Below are 23,641 nucleotides of genomic sequence, written 5' to 3'. Positions count from 1 at the left end.
AGCCTTGCCCTGTTTCTTTCTGTCTGGTGCCTCTGTCTTTTCTCCCTGCCTCTCCTTTTGCCTCTGTGGTTGTCTCCCCGTGCCCCCTTCTCCTGTCTTTTTCCTGCCCACACTGATTCCTTGGGCCTGGCGGCCTCTTCCTGCCTGTCTCGGGCCCTCACTTTCCCCACTCCTTGGTAAAAGCCTTGCCTCCTCCCCTTTAGTCCCCTTTCAGGACTGGCGCTTTCTTTTGATGAGACGCCAATGAGGTGATGTCTGGGTTTTGTTAAATGTCATAAATAAATTATTAATCACTTCTTGGGCGTGAGTACTGCCCCCCACATCATCTTAGGTCCTGTGTCTTGCAGGGAGGCCCAGGGACTAATGGGAATTTTCGTCTGGGCTCCTCCTTGGCCAGAATGCCTGGCCCCTTAGGCACCCAAAAAGAACTGGGCAGCCCTCACTCTGCCACCACCCTCCCTGTCTTTGCCTGCGTTGCTGAGCCCCTCCTGGGTATTACGTCCCCACTCTTCACTCACAGTTCCTAATTCCTTCATCACCTGGGAGGAAGGGCACTGGAATAGGCTACTTTACAGAAGCTAGAGCCAGCCAGGCAGGGACGTCGGCCACCCCCAGGAGGGGTGGTGGCTTGAAGCCAGAGTACTGCCCTGTCCCTCCCTCGTCCTGACCACCAGGTGGCCTTGTTCCCTGATTGGAGCTGGGTTGCAGGCCTGGGGAACAGGAGTCCCCATCTTTAGACCCTGGGAAGGATGGTGGGTGCTGAGTTGGGTCCCCATCATTCCCAGATTTGGTGGTCCGGACCGTGGCTTGAGGGTCTTTGTGAGGGTCTTTGCCCAGTTCCTGACGCTGTTCTTCACACCCTTGGCCCACCTAGAACCTTTATCCTGAGAGGCTTGTTTCCAAAGCTCCCTGCAGCCCCTCCGCCCTGACGCTGCCCCTCCCAGAAGGAGCGGGGCTTGCTCCAGGTGTGTGCAGGGACCAGCCCTGACCTCCCAGAGGGCCCCTGTTACTTTCCAGACCTGCTTTCCTTGGCCTCCGTCACCTCATGGTCCCCACGGTGCTGATCCCGCTTGCCACACCAGACATGCTGTTGAAATGCTGAATTCTGGGAGGATCTGATGACTGGAGGGGCCTGGGAAGGGACCACTGTGGTGGCGGGACCCCCTGTCTGGGTTCAGATGTGGCTGTCCCACCTGCTGGCTGTGGGCAACTGATGGATCCTCTGGGACCCAGTTTCTACATCTAGTGAGACTGGTAATTCATATCTCCCAGGGTAGCTTTGTGCCATCGCAGTGAAGATGACACTGTCGGGTACTTGGAGCCTAGTGCAGGTGGGTGTGGGCATTAGCCACCATGGTGCCATGGCCTGGGAAGAGCCACCCAGCTGTGAGTGTCAGCTCGAGGCCCCTTGGGGCTGACCTAGAGTGTGTACAGGGAGCTAACGAAGGGCTGAACGCTGAAGAAGGTCCCTGTCTTCACCCTAGCAGGCTCCGCCCCCTCCCGTCCGTCCATCGTTCCTTGTCTCTGAAGCAGCCTCCCCACCCCTCCCAGGCCTGCTCCGCCTGGGTACCTCAGGAGGTGAGAGATAACCAGGCTAATGGTCCTAATTATAGCTGGCTTGGATCGATGGAACCTCAGGCCCTGGAGGGGCACGGCTGGTGTGGGAGGGCACAGCCAGGCGGGCCAGAGGGTGGGGGCAGCTCTGACAGGCCAAGATCTGGCAGGACAAGGAGTCCTGAAGCCCCTCACCCCAGCCGTGGGAGCCCACCACCCCTGTTTGCACCCTCAACGCCTCTGCGCTGTCCTTGCCAGATGGGGCTGCAGGGAGAAGGGACTGGGGCTCAGGGAATGGCTGACGTTGGCTGCTAAACGGTGATTCCCAGACCTCAGGGCCTGAGAAGACTCATGGCCTGTTGCAGAGGAGGGAGAGAGGCCTTGTGGGATGAGGGACTGGGGCTCCAGTGAAGGCAGGGTGCATGCGGGGCAGCGTCACAGAGGGTCAGACTTGAGGTGTCCCTGGGTCCCCAGAAGCCTGTGGGAACAGGAAGGGCCTGTCAGAGATGGGGGTGGGCAGCGCTGGGTGCCCATCTCCCATGCCAACTCCGAATCTTCCTGGAGGAGGATTTTATCAGGCAGATGGCCCTGGGCTGCGAGGTCTTCTGGGAGGGGAGCAGGAGTCTGGTGGGCAGGGTCTAGGAGGATTCTCCAAGACTCGTCCTGGGTGTGGTCAGCATTACCCCTGGGCCGTCTCTTGCCTTTCTTCCCACTACAGGCAGATTCAAGCTTCCTTCCACCACTTCCCCAGCCACCTGTTCATCCTGTCCACTCTGGTCAGTCAGAGACCATGTGCTGGTCTGACATTCCTAAGTCTGGGGACTGCCCTGCTGGAAGGAGACGGGACAGCCCAGAGGAGGGGGGAGCCCCCGCCCCCGAGATTGCATCAGCCTCGAGCGGGTTACATAATCATGTCGAGCACTGCTAGGGGGTGGGGTGGCTCTGCCTAGGCGGTCTCTGTGGGGCGAGGGGAGTGGGCAAGTTATGGGTGGGCATCCCATTGACCACCTTAGCCAAGCTGCGTGCCAGCCTGGACATGCTGGCCAATCTCCTCCACTCCAGGATGACTCCGGGGGTCACCATGCACATTTTCAACTGGTTTAAAAATTCCTGCCCTGCCAAGTTGGGACTTGGAGGGACAGATGGGGTCAGCTCTAGTAGCCCCTGGCCTTGTCCTGGCTGTCCCCAGGGCCTGGTCCCCACTGTCCACGCCTCTGTGAGCTGGAGCTCATCTAAGGCCACAACATCTGCACCTCCACGTGGGCGTGTCCTCAGCGGTGCCCCTCGGTGGGTCAGGCCACGTTCTGCTGGTCCCTCGGGAATGGCCTGCACTCAGGACACATTCAGGCCACCCCTGCCGAGACCAGCTCCCTGCGGCAGCTTCCTGGAGCCTTCCTCCTCTTGTTCTGCTCCGCGCTCTGCTGCTCCTCCGGGTCGCTGCACCTGGGCACGCTCTGCCTCTGCCTGTGGACTCCTGGGGGCTGTGCAGCCAGAGCAGGACTTGCTGCCTGGTTGGGGGCCAGGCAGTGGTGCAGCCCCACCTGGTGGGGGTTACCTGTGCCATCTAGCCCTGCAGGGTCAGTGGTAGGAAGGTTGTCTGCTCAGCCACCAAAGCCACCAGGGCCCTCTGAGGGCTGGGTGCGTGTGGTGGAAGCCTCCCCCTCCTCCCTTGGGACAGGGAATGGGCAGGGTTCCCAGGCTGGGGGCTGGACCTGTGAGGAGCATGGGAGGGGATGTTGGTTGAGTCCTCTGTGTGTGTGTGTGTGTGTGTCCATGCACACGTATGTGACTGTTGTGTCTGTTGCATGTGGTCTGCACACAGCTGGCTGGCAGAAGAACTTCTGAGGACGCCTTCTCCTGGGTGACTGTCCCCTGGACAGCCGCGCCCTCCTCAGGTGGGGTCGTGCAAGGTGGCCCTTGGACTCTGAGCTGTTCACCCTGCTGTGTCTCCCACTGGGTGTCCCAGCCGGCTCTGCTCATAGCTCCCCCAGCCACTCATGGCACACGGGGTGGGGCAGGATGAGCTGGCAAGGGGAACTGGCCCTGGTGGGTCCCTTCCCTGGCCTCTTGGAGATTTTCCTTCTAGATGGCCCTTTGCCTTGTGTGTGGGCATTTTTCTACTCTGGGTGACTTATTTCTTGCGCTGTATCTCCTGGGGGACCCTCTTCTCCTCCCCTCCCTTCGTGACCCATGCCTGGGGTCCTGGAACCCTGGGCTCACCTGTGGTTTCCTGGGTGGGAGTCAGGCCCCGTCCCACCGTGTCCCATGGCAGGGGCACACATCATGCCCCCAGTGCACGTGGGAGCCCCCTCCTCTAGGTTGGAGGTGGGGGAGGGGCAACGGCACCCTCTGCCCTTTAAGGGAGCAGGGTGGAGCTCCGAGCCAGTGTCTTACTTTTTTGAACCGAGGGTCCTGGGCATGCTAGGCACGTACTCCACCACTGAGCCACATCCCAGCCCTTTCTATTTTTCATCTGAAGACAGGGTCTTATTAAACTTCCATCTGCTGCTCAGCCTCCCCAGTGGCTGGGATTACAGGTGTGGCCACCACTCCCAGCTATAGCCAGTTTCTTCTTCAAAGATTCTCCACCCCCAAGCCCACTGTGCCCCTCACAGCCTGTAAGGTGTTGGAACAAGCAAGGGGTTCAGGATCTGGTGGCTCCTGGGAAGCCCAGGTGTGGAGAATGTGGTCGTTCTCTGTGGGGTGCCACATCGTTCTGGGTGCCCAGATGGCATGAGCTGGGCACACTGTCTGGTGTGTGTGTGTGTGCGTGTGCAGGGTGAGGAGTACGCACCTGTGTGTGCAGCTGTGGGGTCAGGGCGGGGGTGCAGTGAACGTCCTGCAGGGTCCTGGCAAACCCACAGTGTCCTGGCACCCTTCTGGGTGGGTCCCTCCGCTAGCACCCCCTGGCTCTTGCTGTGCTAGTGTCACAGGGTCCTTGGTTGATGGGACCCGAGTGTCCCCGTTGTTCTGTGTTCACAGGACAAGATGGACCTCACCCAGGTTGGCCTCTCTGTCTGGCCTGACCCTCCCTGGGGTGATTCCTTGGGGCTGCTTCCTCCCTGGGCACCTTGTCCACAGTGTCCACTGATAGTCACTTGCTTTTATTCCTGGAGTTCAGCTTCCATGTTCCCATCCTACCAGGGGTTGGTGGTTATTGTCCCATTTTAGAGGAGGGAAGGAAAGACCCAGAAAGGGAACCTGGCACCATCCACCACAGCTCATATTCCTGCCCTGCCCTGGCTGGGTCTGGGGAGGGGCACGTTGGCTTGGCAGGTGGAGTCCCTAGGGGAGCAGAGGATAACCGCTCCCCACTTCGCCTCTTCCAGAAGAAGAAGATGGTGGTCTTGAAGGTTTCCATGGCTTCTTCCCTGCGGAGCCCGTGAGCCTTCCTAAGAAGAAGAAATCCAAGAAGCTCAAGGAGAGCAAGTCCAAAGGGAAGCGGAAGAAGAAAGAGGTGAGAGTTCAAGGGCGGGGCAGTGTGGCCGCTGGGAGACCTGGGCCTGCACCCAGGAGCCCCAGGTTCCCAGAGACCCCGTGTTTGCCTGGGAAACACCAAAACCAGTTTGCCCTGGAAGCATGGTGTACACCAGCCTTTCTGGGGTGTTAAAGACGTGTCCTGTTTTCTGAGAGAACGTCAGAGGGTATCTTTCCTTTCTCTAGTCCTGGCTGCCCTGTGTGGGGACAGTAGGACGCTCACAGTCACCCTCCCTCCCTCACAGCTGGTGGTCACTCCCTGGCTCTTGGCACTCTCTCCTGGCTGCCATAGCAGGCCTCTGTCCCTCTAAGCAGACCTCCTGGACATACAGAGGCCGAGAGGTGCGGTGAGTCCTGGTGAGGGGCTTGCTGCCCTTGGACCTGGGCTTTGGTCTCTTTCTGGTTCCCAGCAGCTCTGGATAGGAGAGTCTGGTGAGGCGGACGGAGAGCACATGCGCCTGGACTCACTGTATCCCCCGGGTCCACCTTGTCTGTCTCTCCCTCTGGAGAGATGGCTGCATTTTCCCTTGAATATGTGTGCTTTCTTAAACAACCTCTGCAAAAAAAGAAAGAAGGAAGGAAAGCAAGAAAAATCGTTGCAATGGGGATGGTGATTCATCCTTGTCACGTGGAGAAACAGAGGCAGATAGGTAGCGTAAGGTCCCTCCCACTTGGAACAGGACCCTGGGTGCCCCTGTGCATGCCGACTGTGAGGCTTTTGGGCATTGTCTCCAGTCCTCCAGGCAGCCCTGGGGAGAGGGTGGTGTCATGCATCTAGCTTCACAGGCAAGCGATTAGTGGCTCAGGGGCGACCATGCCCCTGGTCGCACGTGGTGTGCCGAGGTCTGAACCTGGGACTGCAGCGTCAGCTTTCCCCCTACAGGCGTGTCCTCTCCTAGCCACCCGGAGACATGTGGCTAGGGCTCTGCCCTTTTTTGGTCCAGTGTTGGCAGGGGAGAGGCCCAGGAAGGCAGCTGGTGAGGAGCCCTGGGCAGAGCCAGATAGAGAGGAGGGCCGCAGGAAGGCCCAGACCAGGGCCCATGTGCCTGCTGAGTGCCTGGGAGTCCACCCAAGGCAGGGGCAGACCACGACCACTGTGGCCGCTTGCCTACCTCTTGAGTGAGGTGGGGTTGGTGGAGGGCTTCGGGCAACGTGGCACAGGATGTGACAGCTCTGGCCGGCTGCTCTGGAGGCACCAGGGTGAGGGCCAGAGGCAGAGCAAAGAGACCCCTGTGGAGGGAGAGAGGATGGTGGTGGGCGTGAGACCCGCTGCCTGTGCCTCTCAGGGCCTCGATGCTCTGACCCCTTTCCACCTCCTGCTTGTTTGGGCAACACATTAGGCGCCTTCCCATGCGAAGTGGCTGTGCAGGGGGCCCGGCATTTGAGGGCCCAAAACTGCCTGTGGCCTGTTTCCTCCTGTCACGCCGGGGCTGTGATCCTGAGCCCTGGTGTTCATGCATGGCCTGGCTGGGGGTGGCTGCAGCTGGTTGGTTTTCTTTGCTTGGTGCTCTGCACTGAGGTTGGCAGTCAGCATTTCTCACCCGGCAGAACCTGACCCTCTGGGAAGCTTCTTCAAGGGCCCACCTGGCCACGCCCCTCAGCCTCTTGTCCAAGCTACCAAGCTGTGACCCCAAAGCTACTCCTCCAGATTTATCAGCTGCACCAGGCCCTTCTCTTCCTCCACTGCGGGTGCATGCGCGTGCACCCCTTCTTCTCCTGGAGAGGTCTGGGTCCTCCCCACCTAGACTTTAGCCCCTCCCACATTTGCTGACCTAAGCTCTGTCTTCATTCTGGTGTGATGGCCAGGATTGATGTGTGTCTGTTCCCTCCCAGGACACTCCACCCTTACCCCTGGGCCAACATGCAGGCTGTCCACTGGTGAGGGAAGGACGCAGGTCAGGGTTGCCTTGGTGGGTAGGGGGTAGGGAGGCCCCTGGGATATGTAGGCCTGTGCTCTGAGTCTGGCTTCTTCTAAGGGTCATGAAGGGGGTGACGAAGCTGGTGAAGCTTCCTGTTCCCAGTACCCAACTGGAGCTGTGGAGGGAGAAGGAGGACCCGGGGCCTGGAGGCTCCCCCACTGGAGGAGACACTGTGAACTCGCTCTTTTGACGAGGAAGGCCCCTAAATTCCTGGCTGTCGTTTCTTCTCCTCCTCCACTGCTGGTACCTGCCCCAGCCCTGCAGGTCTGCCCCTGTGCTGGGCAGAGGGTGGTCTAGATTTTGAGGCTCTGGGATGACTTACTGGTGGAGACCATAGATACCTCTTCTGCTGCCCCATTGCCTTCTCCCCTGAGCCCCAGCTCTGTGGTTCTCCTGTCCTGGGCCGCACAGCCAAGGGCAGGGGCTTCCTGCATGTGACCCCTGCCCAGCGCCAGTTTCCTCCTTAACAGATTCCAGGAGGCTGGGACCAGGGACAGCACCACCTGGGCAGACCCAGCCCCATTCGGGTCCCAGCAGGGGAGTGGCAGGCTCCTGTGAGCCACCACCCCAGGCAGGGCTGGCTTCTTTCTCCCTCCCTCCTGGACATGATGACCCTGACCAGGAAGGAGGCAGTGTCTGGATAGAGGCCAGGAGTGGGAGGGTGCCGGCCGTGCTGCAGCTCCAGAGCCTGGAAGGGCTGGTCTCTGCCTCTCTCCCCAGGGTCCTGGCCTCAACATCTCCGTTTTCGAGCTGTTGGGCTCTCTCCCTTTCTCTGAGGCATGGTTGGGTTTGTCTTTACCACCGCCTTCTGGCTCTTGACTGCCATCTCTCTCTGGGTCCCTCGGAGCCTCCCTCTGGCCTCTGCTTGGTCTCTGCCTCCTGAACCTCTTGCTATTTCTTCCTCTGTCCCCCTCTCTCATCTCTCCATGTCTTCCTCCTCCTCCTGCCTCGTTTCCTCCCCACTCTCCCTCATACTCCCTGCTTCCTCTGTGCCAAGATGCTGTAGTGCTTCCTGAAAAGGGTGGAGGGTTGGGGTGGACTGGAGGACCCCAGGGGACAGGTCCCTCGAGGTGACCATTGGGCCCGGGCTGCCCCCTTCCCTGCATTCCTGAGACCCTGGCTCTGACCAGCTGTGGATCATAGGGGATCTGGAGCACACTGTGTCCAGAGAGGAGGGTCCCAGCTGCCCGCTTGCCCGGTAGACCCTGGACCTGGATCGCAGGCAGGGGGATCGTATCCTTTTGCCCCACTTTGCCTCTAGCCAGGTGACCCCAAGAGGAGGTGCCAGGGTGGGTGGGCCCCAAACAGCAGTTTGGGTGGGGGCAGGCAGCAAGTCAAGGATTCTGATTTACATAAAATAACCAGGCTGCAGCCGGAACCTGAGCATATGTAGATGAAGCTCCTTGTCAGACCGGAGCGCAGGAGGGAGAAATGATTTCAACCTGTACTGCAGCGGTTACCATAGCAACCAATTATTCAGTGCTAAATTATAACTGTTTATAACAGTCGTGAATGGGAAGGCTCATATTTCATTCTTTCTTTTTCCCTCTCAATCTTGAAGGACCCCAAATTGAGAATGACCGACTCTCTCAGTCCTTCCTTTGAGTTTAAATGCGTCCTTTCTTGGGAGATGCGGTGTGTGCGCTGGGCATACGGGGAGGAGAGGGGGAGATGAGAGGCCTCCATCCAGAAACAGCTGCGCAGCCGGGAAGGAGGCAGGGTGGCGGGGACTGCCCACTCGGGGTCCCCAGGGCCGAGGCTGGTGTGCTGTGCCCTCTGTGGGAAACTGGGCTCAGAGCAGAGGCTCTTCCCTCCTCCCAGCACAGCAAGGCTCTGCAGGTGGCCTCTGAGTCCTCTAAGATTCTTCCTCCAGCCAGTGGAGCGTCTCCCACAGTCACGTCCGGGGCTGCTGCAGCGGAAGGACAGTGCCAAGGTCAAAGTCCCGACCGTCATCCTGATTTTCACACCCCACTGTGTGTTTCAGCTGCTTGCCAGCTCTGGGCGGAACTCTTTACAGGTCTGTGCAGGGGTCTCCTCCCTGAGCTGGGTGTGGCCCACAGACCCCATGTAGGTTCAGGGTGTCGACTGGCCTCCCCTCTGCTCTTTGGTCTTCCTTTCTTGCCACTGAGGCCCCCCTAGTGCCTGGGTCTCTCTGCAAGTTGTTTCAGAACCAGTTCAACCTCCCCTACCCACTTCCTCTGCAAGTCAAGATTTTTTGGGGTGGGGGGCATAAAAAGGAGGCCCAGTTCTGACGTGTTGAAGCAGCTGGTGCTGAGTTCTGCTGGAAGAGACTTGTTCTGTAACTCATCCGGGTGGGGAGCAGAGCTCGGGCGAGAGCCGGGTGAAGGTGGGGTGGCCCAGGCTGTGTGGGTTCCCTGGGCTGGAAGTCCAGGGAAGGCAGGTGGGCTGGGGACTCTGGGCCTCAGAGCCTTCCCTTTGGCTGCTTCCTCCCCCTCTGTGAAGTGAGAGGTTGACCTCTTGCTTGAGCCTCAGGTTGGGGACCGTGGTGGCCCTAACTCGTTCCTCTGCCCTGCCACTCAGCTCAGGTGGAATCTGGGCGAGCCTGTCAGGGCCTGGCTTTGGCCTTTTGCCAGGCCTGCTCCCCCTGAGCTGTGCATGCGCTGCTGCTGCTGCCAGACAGAGAGTCTGCGGGAGATGCCGCCCCTCCTCCCTGCTGCCCTGCTCCCTTCTTTCCACACCCCCTGGGCCTTGCTGCCGAGCTGTGCTGGCCACTCCTCTCCCGCTCACCCTGGTGCTTCCCAACACATGCCTGGGCTGGCTCCTCTGGAGCTGTTGCCACAACAGCCCCTTCCGAGTCATGTCGTCTGTCCATGTTGACTGCAGGCCAGCTGCAGGCTCGCCCTGTGCGGAGGCTGCAGCCCAGTCCTGATGCACAGACGAGGGAGAGGAGGCTGGTTTGTTTCCTCACCCTGCCTTCCAAGTAGCATCGGGGTCATCAGAGTCATCTGGGCATCTCTGGGCCTTACCAGGGGAGGACGCGTCCCTGGTGCCTGGGGGTGGTCTGGCGCTTTCAGAGTAAAGGGTGTGGATGGCGTTGAACGCACGGCTCTGCCCTTGCTTGCCGCTCTTCTCGGAGCGTGGCTTCTGTGCCTGGCTGGCCTCTGTGTCAGAAACATCCAAGGCCTTTCTTCCAGCTCTCCTTGGTTCCTCTGACCATCCTTTGTGGCATCGCCTTTGCGCTGATGAGGAGGCTTAGGTTCAGCTTTGTGCACTGACTTGCCCAAGGCCCTGGCTAGCAAGGTGCAGTGCCTCCCAGGGAGCCCCAGGACCCACTGGCAGGACTCTGGGTCCTCTGGCCTCATCCCTGGCCAGTGTGTGGGGTCCACCCTGGGGCAGCTGAGGGCTGGGTGGATTTCTGCCCTTGGCTTGACCCGCAGCAGCTGTCCATGGTGCTGAAGCCCAGGGCGGCCTCTCTCCGCCTTCCTTACCTTTGCTGGGGTGGAGCCTATGTCTCAAGTCTCTTGATGGTGGCTGAACTCTGACGCCTGTGAGGAAAATGGATGTCCCTGTCTGACACCCGACTCCTCCAAGGGCTCTGGCAGAGCCTGAGAGCTGTGGCCAGGCTCAGGCAGCAGCCAGGGCAGGGAGCTGCCCCTGCTCCCAGGGTGGTCAAGTCGGTATTCCCAGAAACACTGTGGTTCCAGAAAAGCAAGGAGGCCCTGTTTCTTCCGACCGCTGGTGGTGCTGACCTGGGGATTAACGGAGGTCAGAGGTTTGAGAGCAGGGAGCCTGGTGGCGAGTCGGGAAGTAGGGAGCTTGTGAAGATAGGGGTCCTTCCCGGCCAGATCTCAGGGAGAGCCCCGCCAGTGGCCTTTGCCATCCTCGCCTCGCCAGTGGGGTGAGCCTGTTCCGAGCCTCTCTCCTGGGAAAAGGTTAGGTCATGACTCTGTAAGGGCAGAGTTGGCCTGGGGGCCTCCTAAGATTCTCCGGGCAGACCCCGCCGCCTCTGCCACCCTCCTCTGTCTCCTGTACTCTCCTCCCTCCTCCACTCTCTTATGGCTCCCTCTGCCCTGCTGCTATTTCGTGAGCTCATGTTTTATCTCTCCAGTTTTCTCTCCAGCTCTTCCCATGGCCCCCATTTTTTGTGGGGGGAGGACTGGGGATTGGACCCAGGGGGGCTTAGCCACTGAGCTACTTCCCCAGCCCTTTTTATTTTTTATTTTGAGACAGGGTCTCACTGAAGTTGCTTAGGGCCTTGCTAAGTTGCCGAGGCTGGCTTTGAACTTGCGATCCTCCTCCCTCTGCCTCCTGAGCTGCTTGGATTATAGGCACCACCGTGCCCGACCCCTGCCTCTCTTTGCTCACTTTGAAAACAGTTCATTTCAGCCATGAGGGTGACAGGCTGTGTGCTGTGATTGTAGCCACAGAGCCTGCCTCTCCCCACAGACCCCAGCCCAAGGGGACTGAGAAGGACTCTGCCTGACTTCCTTTCCTCAAGGCCAGGAAGAAACTGCTTTCTGCTGGGGCAGTACCTTTCTGGTGGGGATGCTCTGGCTGTAAACACTCTTATCTCCATACAAATGGGCCATTTTCTGCCTGTTCAGAGAAGAAACTAAATCACTGGAGCCAGGCTTAAGAGCTGCCTAAATTACCTTGCCTCGTGTTGAGAGAAGCGGCCAGTGCGGAGTGGTGGGGAAGGTGGGCTGTGCCCTGGCAGCTCTGGAGAGCTGGCCTGCAGAGCCATGTGGATCACAGGTTTTACTTGATAGGCGTGGTTCAGTGGCACATAGCAGTCAGCCGGGCTTCAGGACTGGAGCCTGGGTGGGCACCAGTAGGGACACTGTTTCCTGGGTGGGTCTTTTTCTGTACACCTTGATGTTTGACTCTGGGCATGGTGTCCTCTACCATGAGCTCCTGGTTCCAGTACTCTTGTGCAAAACTAGTCACAGTCCTGGAGTCCACAGAAGCCTCGCTGTGCCCGAAGCAGAACCTGAGTTGCTCAGGACTGGCCTGGGCTGGTCCAAGCAGGCCTCGTTTCGCTTGGGAGAGGGTCTGGTTTAAGGGGAATTGAGACCCTTGCTCATACTGGCTCCGGGGTGGCCCCTCTGGCCAGGCTTTGGGGCTGAGCTGTGAGTGGTGGATGTGGGTGAGGGACGGGTGGGCTGACTGACTTGGCCAGGTCACTTGCAGGGCCACACTTCTGCCTCTGATGCCCTCCCTGTCTCCCTGCCGCTTCCAGGGGAGCAATGATGAGCTTTCAGAAAATGAGGAGGATCTGGAAGAGAAGTCGGAGAGCGAAGGTAGCGACTACTCCCCTAACAAAAAGAAGAAGAAGAAACTCAAGGACAGGAAGGAGAAAAAGGCCAAGCGGAAGAAGCAGGACGAGGACGAGGAGGACAATGATGATGGGTGCTTAAAGGTGACAGTTCCTTGCCCTCTAACCCGGGTCCCTCACCAGTTTTCCCGTGGTCGTTGGACACAGTGTACGAGAAGCACGGTGGCCAGACGTCCTGGAGGCGTATTTGAAATAACGATCGGCAAAGTCTGGGGCTTGGAGGAGATTGCGCGTCTTGCTGATGTGTCGCTGCTCTTGGCGGTGGCTCGCCCGCGTGCACCTGCCGCTGTTTCTGAGAGAGTGATGGCGTGAGTTCGGTTGAGTGTCAGGAACCTTTAGCTTGGGGCCGTTCAGGAAAATAAAAGGACAAATGGAGACTTTGCTGTGAACAATAGCCCTGCTTAGGGTGGGCAGGGAGCCTTGTTCCTGGCTCACTCTGCAGGTCTGCCGAGCGAGTGGGCACTCCCCAAGTCTCCCCCTGAACTTGGAGCAGAGCAGCTGCAGAGATGGGTCAAGCGGCTTCCCCACCAATGTGGGGAACGATGTGAAACAAGCCACAGCTTTCGGCTCAGCCTGACTCCCCTGGGACTCGGGTGTGCCGTGGGGGCCCTGGACCCCCACTCTTGGTGGTGGCGGATCACCTGGGATCACCAGGTGGGCTTTGTTCCTGGAGCCCCACAGCATAAAGATAAACGCATAGATGTTAGTGCAGCTGCTTTGGGCGGACACACCCGTGGGAATGAGTGCAGCTGGGAGGCACCGCCGAGGGGCCGTTCTTACCGGGGCGTCCCCACACCCAGTGCCCTCCTGAGTCATGGGTGTGTTGCGTGCCGTCTGCGACGGGTGATAACCGAGGGACTGATAGTTCTGCCCTCAGGTCCCCGATGGGGTCCTCCACTGCCTGGCTTCTGCAGGGCCTAGGTGCTTTCAGGGATGGCTGGGGTGTCTGGAGGGGCAGGTTGGTCATGGGAGGTGTCCCTCTGAGAACACCTCTCAACTCTCTTGGAGCCAAGTTCCCAAGCTGCCCTGTAGTGCTGGTCAGGCAGGCTGGTCCTCGGCTCCAGGGGGCCAGGGAGACTGTGTACTACCTGGGCGACTTTCCATTGTGAGAGTAGAAAGCACAGCTCTCTGGGCGGAGGCAGCACAGGGGTGTGTGGGGTCAGGGCCCTGAGCCTGAGAGGCAGGGGATTTCTGGGGCGTGGGCCCCAGTGGTGGGTTCGTGCACCCCTTTCTGCCTCTGTGGGGTCAACAGAGCTCAGGCTAGGCGTCCTCGTTGCTGACGGTGGGTGCAGAGCAGTTTAGGACTCCTCAGCCCCATTCTGCAGGAGGGAGAGTGGGACTTCTTTGCCCAGATGTCAAGCAAGACACTCAGCATTCCAGATGGGACTAACTTATGTCACACGACCACCTGACCAGGGACTGCTGCCTAGGAATGTGTGCTGATTGACTTAAGGGACCAGTGGCTGGGGCTGGGGCAGCTCAGAGGTACCTGGAGGGAGCGGGCTGTAGGGAGGAGGAAGGTAGTCTGGGCTGCGTGCTAACAGCTGTTGACATGTTTGACCTGTCCTCGTCCAGGCATCTCTGCTAAGTTGCTCTTGCCTGTGAGGCAGGTGCTGCCGTTACCCCGTTTACAGAGGGGGAGGCCAAGGCAGAGAGGGGAAGTAACATGTCCACCTCCCACTGCCAGTGTGAGTCGGAGCCAGATTAGACCCAGCCCAAGCCCACAGCCAGCACTCCCGGTCCAATCACAGCCTGCATGGAATCGCTTGACCTTCTGGTCATCTGAGCCCTGGAATGGGTCTCCAGAGCTGGTTGGGTGCCTCCATATGTTACATACCCTCCCTGGCCTCAGTGCCCCATCTAGAAAGTGAAGCACTGGCTAAGGGACCCTCTCCATTCTGCCCTGGATAGGCAGTGGACCCATGCCCTACCCTGGCCAGGACATACGTGTCCTCAGAACCTGACCTGTCCTTTCAGGGGCCAAACAGGACCGCACTGAGGGAATCTGGGGGTCCCAGTCCTCCCCATGCCCCACACAGCCCCTCAGCCCTGCTTCTTCCCCAGGGACATCTTCCCTCCCAAACCCACCTTCAGGCCACTGTGCGGTCCCATGGCCTACGTTTCCCGGAGCACACTCCTCCCTGGAGTACGTCCTGTCCTGCCCCAGGGTCATAAGGCTGTTGGGGAGCCCTCGTGCCAGAGGGGCCTGGTCCCACCAGCTTCTCCCACAGCTGCCTTCCCTTTCTGGAAGCTCTGGGCACATGTGGCCTGCGAGCCTGCTTCTGAGACGCCCCACGGGTCAGGGGCTGGTGGGGTGCCGAGGGAGTCCCAGCGCTGGGTGGGAATTGCTCTTAAGTTGTAGACCTCTTTCCCATTCCAGGGCCTCCTAGGTGAGGGGCCCCGCCTCTGACTCCACGTTTGGCCCATGTCTCCCAGGAGCCCAAGTCCTCAGGGCAGCTCATGGCCGAGTGGGGCCTGGATGACGTGGACTACCTGTTCTCGGAGGAGGACTACCACACGCTAACCAACTACAAGGCCTTCAGTCAGTTCCTCCGGTGGGTTGGGGCCCAGGCTGCTGTAGCAGGGTGTCTTGGGGTCTGCCCTCAGGGCCTGTCCTTCCCTGGGGCGGGGAGCATGAGGGCTGTCAGGCCAACCACTGACCTGCAGGCTGGCAGGGGAGGGGTAGGACCCCTTTGTCTTAACAGATGGCCAGGCCTTCCCTCGCCAGCCCTGCCCTGGGTCCTCAGGTCTCTTCCCCTAGGGTGCGACCTGCTGCAGCGCCCCCTCTCCCCTCAGACCTTGCACGGTCTGCACACCAGTTGGAAACTCTCCAGCTGAAGAGGGAACAGGAGTGTGTGGGGCGATTCTTTGCTCGACTCTGTGCACCCCTGCTCTCCTCCCGTTTCTCTGCCCAGGAGTGGGGGCGGGTGCTGCATGCTGCGGGGCGGGAGAAGGGACGGCTCTACCCTCACCATCCTGGCCATTTCTCCCACCACAGGCCGCTCATTGCCAAGAGGAACCCGAAGATCCCCATGTCCAAAATGATGACCGTCCTAGGTGCCAAGTGGCGGGAATTCAGTGCCAACAACCCCTTCAAGGGCAGCTCTGCAGCAGCAGCTGCAGCGGCTGTGGCCGCAGCCGTAGAGACAGTCACCATCGCCCCACCACTGGCCATCAGCCCCCAGCAGATGCCCCAGCCAGTACCCATCCGCAAGGCCAAGACCAAAGAGGGCAAGGGTGAGGCTGCTGGGCGCTTGTCACTCCTTATCAGGGACCTTGGGCTGACCCACCTTTTTGCAGCAGCCACGTGACCTTGGAGCTTTGGTCCTATCTGTGGGATGGTGGGGGCGGGAACCATGGGCCAGAGCTTCGGAGGTTGTGCCTGGCCACCCAGCAGCCCCTCTGCTTAGGATGCAGCGAGGGGAGGCCTGCACGCCCTGGGCTGGCAGGCTCGTGTTTGAGGTGGCCAGGGTTAGACTGTTGACCTCTCTCATCTGGGCACCCACTGTGGGCACAGTCCTTCTCCAGGCCCTTGGGCAGCCTGGAAGATCATGTCGCTGCCTCCTCTGGCTTTAGGATCCAGGGAGATGCAGGAGTTGGGAATAAGGGGTGTGTGTGGTCAGACTGGTTCTGAGGGCACCCAGGAAGGATGCCCAGGTCGTCTGACTCAGGGCTGGGGGCTGCAGATGGGAGAGGAGGGCAGCAGGACCCTGTGGGACTTGAAGTGCCCCCGGGAGGGAGCATCCTGGGTAGAGATTTCTGGCTTCCTGGGGTTTGGGGACATTGGTCTCCCACGGTGATCCCTGGTGCAATCTCCAACAACTCAGCCTTCCTGGATATTAATTTGGTTTTTGATGGGGGGGGTCACCCTGTTTTTCAGCCCCGAGGAGCATTGGTAGCTGGGTGAGGTGGTATACTTCTGTAATCTCAGTGCCTTGAGAGGCTGGGATAGGAGGATCACAAGTTTGAGACCAGCCTCAGCAAGTTAGCAAGGCCGTCAGCAACTTAATGAGACTGTTTCAATATTAAAATACATAAATAAAAAGGACTGGGGATATAGTTCAGTGGTGAAGGACCCCTGGGTTAGATCCCTGGTACCAAAAAAAAAAAGCAGCATCGATTTCTGGGATGATGCTGTGGTGCTGTGCCCAGCATCCCTTTGCCAGGTCGTGGAGGGCACCTGGTAGGCAAGTGACCCTGTACCTGTCCTGCCCCACCCTGGTCACCAGGACCTCAGGGAGGGCCTGGCCTCTCTGCCGTCTGCCCGCCTCCTTACTTGTTTCCTCTTGGGCTCCAGCTGCTGAGCCCTTGATCCCCTGGGCTGCCGCTTCACAGCTTGAAGTGTTGAAATAGGTTTTCTGTAGGACCATCCAGGGTGCAGCCGGGCTCCTGGCTCCCTGTCCCCACGTGTGGTGAGGCCAGAGGAAAGCCTCGACCGAGGCCACCTGGGTGTGAATCCTGGGTGTGGACCCCTCCTTCCCTTCTTATCCTGGGAGTGGGTCGGGCTGCTGGGGGGTCATTACTCCCTAGGTGGCTAATTGCCCTGTGGCTACCTCCACACACGGGGCCTTGCCCACAGGGGACTGGCCGAGTTGGGGGCAGCTGTGGGTGATGCCTGCCCTGCCTTGCCAGGGAGGCTAGCAGCTGGAGAAAGGGCTTTTGGCTTCAGGATGTTGCTCTCGGGGCCCAAGCATGGACCACAGGCAGATGGGTGTGCCTTTGGTGGCTCTGCTGAAGGGGCAAGGGGCTTCCTTGGGGGCAGCTCCTTTGTGGGGGTGGGGACAGTGTAGGGGCAGGTGCTCATGGCAGAGGGCCAGTGTGTTGGCCTGGCACACAGATGTGGATCAGGTCAGCCTCTGGCTTTCCTTTCCTTGCTGTGTGACCCAAGCAGGGATATCCTGTCTCTGCCCTCGTGCCTCGTGAAAAGGGTGAGGGTAAAAGCCACCTGTTCCTTGTTGGCTCCCTGCATGAAGTGGAAGTTGGTCTTCATGACCCATTTTCAGGGCCTGGAGTGAGGAAGAAGATTAAAGGCTCCAAAGATGGGAAGAAGAAGGGCAAGGGGAAGAAAGTGGCTGGGCTCAAGTTCCGCTTTGGAGGGATCAGTGGCAAGAGGAAGAAGGGCTCTTCGGTGAGTGTGTGTGGGGTTGTGTGCATGTGTGCATGTGTGCCTACATGTGTGCATGTGGGCCTACGTGTGTGGGCGTGTGTGTGCCTATGGGCATGTGTGCCTACATGTTTGTGTGTGTGTGCAGGTGGACATGTGTGTCTATGCATGTGAGAATGTGTGCATGCGTGCCTACATGTATGTGTGTGCATGTGGGCACATGTGCCTGTATGTGTACCAGTGTGAATGTGGGCATGTGTGCCTATATGTGTATGTGCGTGTGCATAGACTACGTGCATTCTTGCTGGGGAGGGCCTGGGTGACAGGACAGTGGGCTTTCCTTTCATTCTCCTAAGCCAGCTGGGGCGGGGCCTCCCTCTCCTCCCCTCCATTCTATGTGCATGCCTGCTGGGCTTTCCCTGTGGGTCTTGGGGGTATAGACTAGATCTTTCCAAGGGCCCCTCTAGCTTGGGCTCTGGGCAGGAACTTTCCGCAGCCACACTCTCTGACTCCTGCTTGCCCACAGCTGTGACTCCATCTGGGCAGCAGGGTGCACTGGGAGGGTGGTGCCCAGTGGGGTGGCATGTAACAGGTTGGCTGGAGCCCAGGCTATCCCTCCACCCCCAGGGCCAGCTCTGACCCCACGTTGAGAGTGTAGGCCAGGGTCTCAGCCTTGCCCACTGCCTTCTGTGTGTGTGTGTGGCTTTCTCCCTGCCACCTCAGCCCTGCAAGCTGAAAGGAAGTTGGAAGCTCTGTCTCTTGGTGGGCAGGAGTGCCACATCTTGTTTGGCTGCTCTGAAGGGAAATATGGAGCAGAGGGATGACCTATCCCAGACCTGGTGGTCCAGGTCAGCTTAGCACACATGTGCTGCAGCCACTGTGTCGGGCCCCACTCCTAAGGTGCGCTCTGCCCAGTAGGCACTTCCAGGGAGGGGCCGATAGTGAGCCGTGCAGACAGGCCAGACCTGGCACCGTACTGGCCTATGGGCACAGTCAAGGAGAGGCCTGGGGAGACTCCTCGGGTGGGGGGTTCCTGAGCTCTGCCCCTTGAAGTGAGTTTGGCAGGATGGAGGGTCAGCCTGGGGAGTGGAGTGGAGGTGGGAATGTGGGCGTGCCTGGGCGCTGGAGAGCAGGGCTTGGTGGGTGGTGGGACATCAGGCTTGGCCAGTGGCCTGGGCTGTGGCATGAGGTTTCTCTCTGGATTCGGGGGAAATGAACCCCAGGGAGCACAGTCTCCAAAGCCTCCTCCAGCCCTGCACTGCCCCACACCCCCATCCAGGCCAGCCCTGGCCCAGAGACCTCTTCCTTCCTCTGCAGAGTGAGGAAGATGAGCGGGAGGAGTCGGACTTGGACAGTGCCAGCATCCACAGCTCCTCCGTGCGCTCTGAGTGCTCCGCAGCCCTGGGCAAGAAGAGCAAGAGGCGGCGCAAGAAGAGGAGGAGTGAGTCGGGCTTCCTGCTGCAGGGCTGTGGGCCTTCCTGGTGGATGGGGCGGGGGCTGCAGAGCCTCCCCTGGGACGCGGGGGAGAGCCTCCTCAGGCCGCAGCCCCTCCTGGTCTTGGCCAGGCTGTTCTTCCTCTGCTGCCTTGGTCTCTGCTATCACGAGAAGGGTGTCCTAAGGAAGAAATAGGACCCTTGGGTGTGAGCCACCAGGGCATCTGCACTAGCAGGGTGGGGACTGGAAGCTCATCCACCATCTGCCCTGTCACCACCCCTTTCCCCAACCCGACACCCATTTATCCCTTCACCCCCTAGGTTCATCCCTCTCTGCCCCACCTTCCCTCCCTCCCTCCCTTTTGCTCATTTCTCTCTGTTCTTTTTCTGCTCCTCCATCCACCTTTCCCTCCTTTTCCTTCACTTTTACTACCTAAGACGTCCCAACATTGTTCACCCCATGGGTCCATCCCTCCCTCCACCCCCGCCCACCCATTCACCCCATCCTGTCCACACATTCACCAATTCAGCCACCCAACATCTGTTAAGCACCTACTGTATACCTGTCAGGCAAGGGTGGTGGAGGTGGTCGTGCATCACCAGTGGGGATGAGACCCTCACCACTGCCCCTTCCCCAGTTGACGATGGTGATGGCTATGAGACTGACCACCAGGACTACTGCGAGGTGTGCCAGCAGGGAGGGGAGATCATCCTGTGTGACACCTGCCCGCGGGCCTACCACCTCGTCTGCCTGGATCCGGAGCTGGAGAAGGCGCCCGAGGGCAAGTGGAGCTGTCCGCACTGTGTAAGCCCTGCAGAGGCCCCCACCGGGAGGGCAGGGATGCACTGGCTCCTGGGACCCCACGCCATCACCTGGTGGCAGTGTGCAGAAGGGCCTGTGGGAAGGTGAGCCGGGCCTGGGTGTCCAGGGACCCGGCCCAAGGTGCCTCCACCTGTACGCCCCTCTAGGAGAAGGAGGGGATCCAGTGGGAGCCGAAGGATGACGACGACGAAGAGGAGGAGGGCGGCTGTGAGGAGGAGGAGGACGACCACATGGAGTTCTGCCGAGTGTGCAAGGACGGCGGCGAGCTGCTCTGCTGCGACGCCTGCCCCTCCTCCTACCACCTGCACTGCCTCAACCCGCCGCTGCCCGAGATCCCAAACGGTGAATGGCTCTGCCCGCGCTGTACTGTGAGTGTTACGCCGCCCCGCCCCGCCCCGCCCCGCCCCGCCTGCCCGGCCCCGCCCCTCCCGCTCGAGGCCCCGCCCAGGCCAGCCCCTCCCCTCGAGGCCCCGCCCCCAGGCCTGCGCCGCTGCTGAATGCTTTCTTTGCAGCTGCCCTTTGCTCTGACCCAAGTGTTTGGCACAGAGCGCATTCCTTTAGCCTTACTGAGCGTTCAAGACAGGCTTTTGTTATTCCCGTTTTTAGATGAGAAAAATTGAGGCTCAGAGAAGGAAGTAAAGTGACTTGCTTAGAGCCACACAGCTGTAGAACTGTCCACACAGACCCAGGTCTCTAAAGCCACCCTGGACCTGGCTCTATCCCAAGACTGGGGTAGTGGGAGGCTTGAACTTCAGTTTCTGCAGGGAGGTGGGAGTGCTTCCCCCCACTCCCACTCCTTGCCCCCCAGTAACTGTAGGATTGTGAAGGCCTTATGCTCTGAGTTGGCCCCCACTCGCTTGCCACCCCAAGTGATGAACTCCCCTGCCCTCTGGTCCTGGCCTGTGCCCTGGCTAGCTCTAGCCATTGTGTACCTGGGCTTGTGTGGCGTGTGTCTGTGCCCGTGCACAGTGTGCATGTGCGTCTCTTGTGTAGGGGCCCAGGGAGGCCTATTTGACAAGTGTAGCCATCTTAGCTTTTCCACAAACACCCCTGTGATGTGGGGTGGCAGGTGCTTAGTTCTGTCCAGGTCCTTCCATGTAGGGTAGGGATGGAGGTGGTGCACAGTAGGGGCCCATGACCTGGGAAGGAAGTGTCCCTTCTACCCACCAGAGCCAGTGGAGGAGACCGGTCCTACCTGACCTCCCCATCTCTCTTCTTCTTCCTCTGCTCTTTGCTCTCACTGAGGCCAGAGCAAGGCTGACTCTGGGGCTTTATGGCATACAGTGTATTCCTTTGTGTGTGGTTTGACACCACAGTAGTCCTAGAAGTGGAGGAAGGTGAGGCCCTATTTTGAAGATGAGAAAACAGACTCAGGGCTGTGTTTAACTCCATGTGGCTTGTACGAAGATACATGGACAGGTTGTGGCAGAGGTGGGACCTGTCTTCTCCAGCAGAACTGTCTGCTGATATGCACAGTCCCTGCCCCAGTCCAGCTGCAGCTCAGAACTGCCTCCTGCCAGGGCCAGGGATTCTCAGAGCCATTTCAGGGTAGTGTGCTGGTGCACAGGTGGTGGATCTGTGGCCACTGCATTTCTCACCTTTGTCAGCCAGCAATTCCATGGAGCCCTGGCGTCCAGCAGGGCACCACTGAATTTCTGGGTTGATGGAGACTGGGTTTCTTTCTTTTTCTTTTTCTTTTTTTTTTTTTTTTTTTTGTGGCGCTGGGGATCGAACCCAGGGCCTTGTGCTTGCAAGGCAAGCACTCTACCGACTGAGCTATCTCCCCAGCCCTGGAGACTGGGTTTCTGACCAGCTAGCTCAGATGCACAGAGCTGGGTGGATGCAGTCCCGCCTGGGGTGAGGCAGGGGTCAGAGCTGCATTGTCTTTCAGTGCCAGGCGGGAGTTGTGCCCCCCGGGTGCTTGTGGTCAGGATGTGGCATGTTCTCAGGGGGTTTAGTCAGGGGATGGGCAGTGGGAGGACCCATAGATGCAGTCCTAGGCTCTTCTCCCTGCTGTGCTGTCCCTTGCTGAGTGGGCCTTGTTCTCTATCTGTCCTGTGTGTATGGCCATCTCCCCACCCAACTCAGGTTTGCCAGGTGTGAGGAGGCTCACTGTCAAGTGCACAGGGCCCAAGTGGACTTGCTGGTGCCCATCTCCTGCATGCACAGCATGCACAGGCTCCCCTGGACAGGGGGTGGGTGCCCTGAAGTCACAGTGGTACTCATCTAACTTGGGGACTGTGCACCTGGTTGGAGGGAGCCTGTGTGGCAGCCTGAGGTCGTGGGAGCCCTGGGGTGCAGCCTTGTGCCTAAGCCCTGAACTTGGGGACCTCCTGTGTCCACAGTGTCCCCCACTGAAGGGCAAAGTCCAGCGGATCCTACACTGGAGGTGGACAGAGCCCCCAGCTCCCTTCATGGTGGGGCTGCCAGGACCGGATGTGGAACCAGGAATGCCCCCACCCAAGCCCCTGGAGGGTATCCCAGAGAGAGAGTTCTTTGTCAAGTGGGCCGGGCTCTCCTACTGGCACTGCTCATGGGTGAAGGAGCTACAGGTGAGGCATGCAGCAGGTGTGGCCATACTAGGTGTGGCTGGGGTGAGCCTTGGGCCCTCCTGGATTGTCAGGAAGGTGCTGATGCAGTGCCCACCTCCTGGGGCAGGGGCATCACTGGGAGTGGGCAGCTGCGGGGAGGATGTCCTGCCTGGGACAGGGCTGGGGCTGGGGGACCTGGGACGAGGGACACAGGGACACAGCCCATCCGCCTCTGGTAACCTCTGTGCCCTGCGAGCAGCTGGAGCTGTACCACACAGTGATGTACCGCAACTACCAAAGAAAGAACGACATGGACGAGCCGCCACCCTTTGACTATGGCTCCGGTGACGAGGACGGCAAGAGCGAGAAGAGGAAGAACAAGGACCCTTTGTACGCCAAGATGGAGGAGCGCTTTTACCGCTATGGCATCAAGCCCGAATGGATGATGATCCATCGCATCCTGAATCACAGGTGTGTGCCCTGGGCGGTGACAACCCTGAGCCTCCCTGGAGGTGGACACTTTGGGCCAGGACTGGTGGTCCATTCATTCTGTAAAATGGGCTGGGAGCCTGGGCCCTTTGGGGCTGCTGTTGGGAGCCATGTGTGGGTGCAGCGGGGCAGGGGAGCAGCCATGGGCTCCCCGCTGCTGGATCCGACTGTCCAGCTAGAAGGTATCTGCCCCAGGACACCCTCAGACACGCTTGTGGAGGCCAGTAGCAAAGTCATATGGAGAAAAAAGGAACTTGACGACCCGCCTCTGAACTTGGCATGGAGTGGAAACGATGGGGGCCCTGGCACTCCCGGGTTCCTGCTGAGTTAGCTCGATGCCTGCAGGAGGGTTTTGAGGACCAGAGAGTCGAGGTGCGGGGGTTCAGCGTTCTCCACGGTTATCACAGCAGCTGGCTTGGGCAGTGTGGAGGCCCAGCAAGGTTAGGTCAGTCTCCCGAAGCCACAGGACAGGTGGCAGAGCTGGAGGGCAGCTGGTGCTTTCTGAGGGTAGGACTACTCTCTTGGCCACTGGACCAACCTCCAGTGCCCCTGTGGCAGCTTAGTTGGGCATTCTGCAGGTGACTTAGTGACCACAGACTGCAGGAGGCCAGGATGAGGCGGCTGAGGGTCCCGAGAGCAGTTGGCTTCTGCAGGGTGGGCAGGGGCAGCACCTGATAATTCTCTGGCTCTAGTGCTAGAAAGCAGGTGGTGACCACCAGGGGGCCCTGGAGGGGGACCCAGGGTGCTTGCTCTCGGGCGGCAGCTTGGAACCCTGTACTCCCCACCTGTGCCCTGGCTTCCTGGCTCCGGCCTTGAGTGGCTCAGGTGGCTGTTCCTGCCCTGCGTGCCTTGGCCAGCGTCTTGTTAGGCAGTTGCTGGGCGATGCTCCGATCGCCACTCTGACTCCCCGTTTTCTGGGCTTCATGACTGTGAGCTCCCGGTGCCTGTCTGCTGTGAAGTGGCTGCTGTCAGGCTGAAGGAGCTCGCCAAGGCCTGAGGGGTAGCCCTCAGGGCG

The 23,641-nt window shown here is 59.7% G+C and overlaps 1 protein-coding gene across 1 annotated transcript in view; it reads left to right on the top strand.

Moving 5' to 3' along the window:
• CHD5 (chromodomain helicase DNA binding protein 5) overlaps positions 1 to 23,641 on the top strand; it is a 59,054-nt gene that overhangs the window by 4,728 nt on the left and 30,685 nt on the right. Inside the window, exons 2-11 of the mRNA XM_079147942.1 lie at positions 4,884 to 5,011; positions 12,151 to 12,330; positions 14,683 to 14,801; positions 15,245 to 15,483; positions 17,250 to 17,374; positions 18,668 to 18,791; positions 19,422 to 19,588; positions 19,753 to 19,974; positions 21,952 to 22,158; positions 22,397 to 22,608. Of these exons, the coding sequence (XP_079004068.1) occupies positions 4,884 to 5,011; positions 12,151 to 12,330; positions 14,683 to 14,801; positions 15,245 to 15,483; positions 17,250 to 17,374; positions 18,668 to 18,791; positions 19,422 to 19,588; positions 19,753 to 19,974; positions 21,952 to 22,158; positions 22,397 to 22,608 (1,723 nt within the window). The remainder of the gene's footprint in view (positions 1 to 4,883; positions 5,012 to 12,150; positions 12,331 to 14,682; positions 14,802 to 15,244; positions 15,484 to 17,249; positions 17,375 to 18,667; positions 18,792 to 19,421; positions 19,589 to 19,752; positions 19,975 to 21,951; positions 22,159 to 22,396; positions 22,609 to 23,641) is intronic.

This window comes from Sciurus vulgaris, assembly GCF_902686455.1.
Source record: "Sciurus vulgaris genome assembly, chromosome: 1".
Lineage (NCBI taxonomy): Eukaryota > Metazoa > Chordata > Mammalia > Rodentia > Sciuridae > Sciurus > Sciurus vulgaris.
This window is presented reverse-complemented; position numbering and strand designations above follow the sequence as displayed.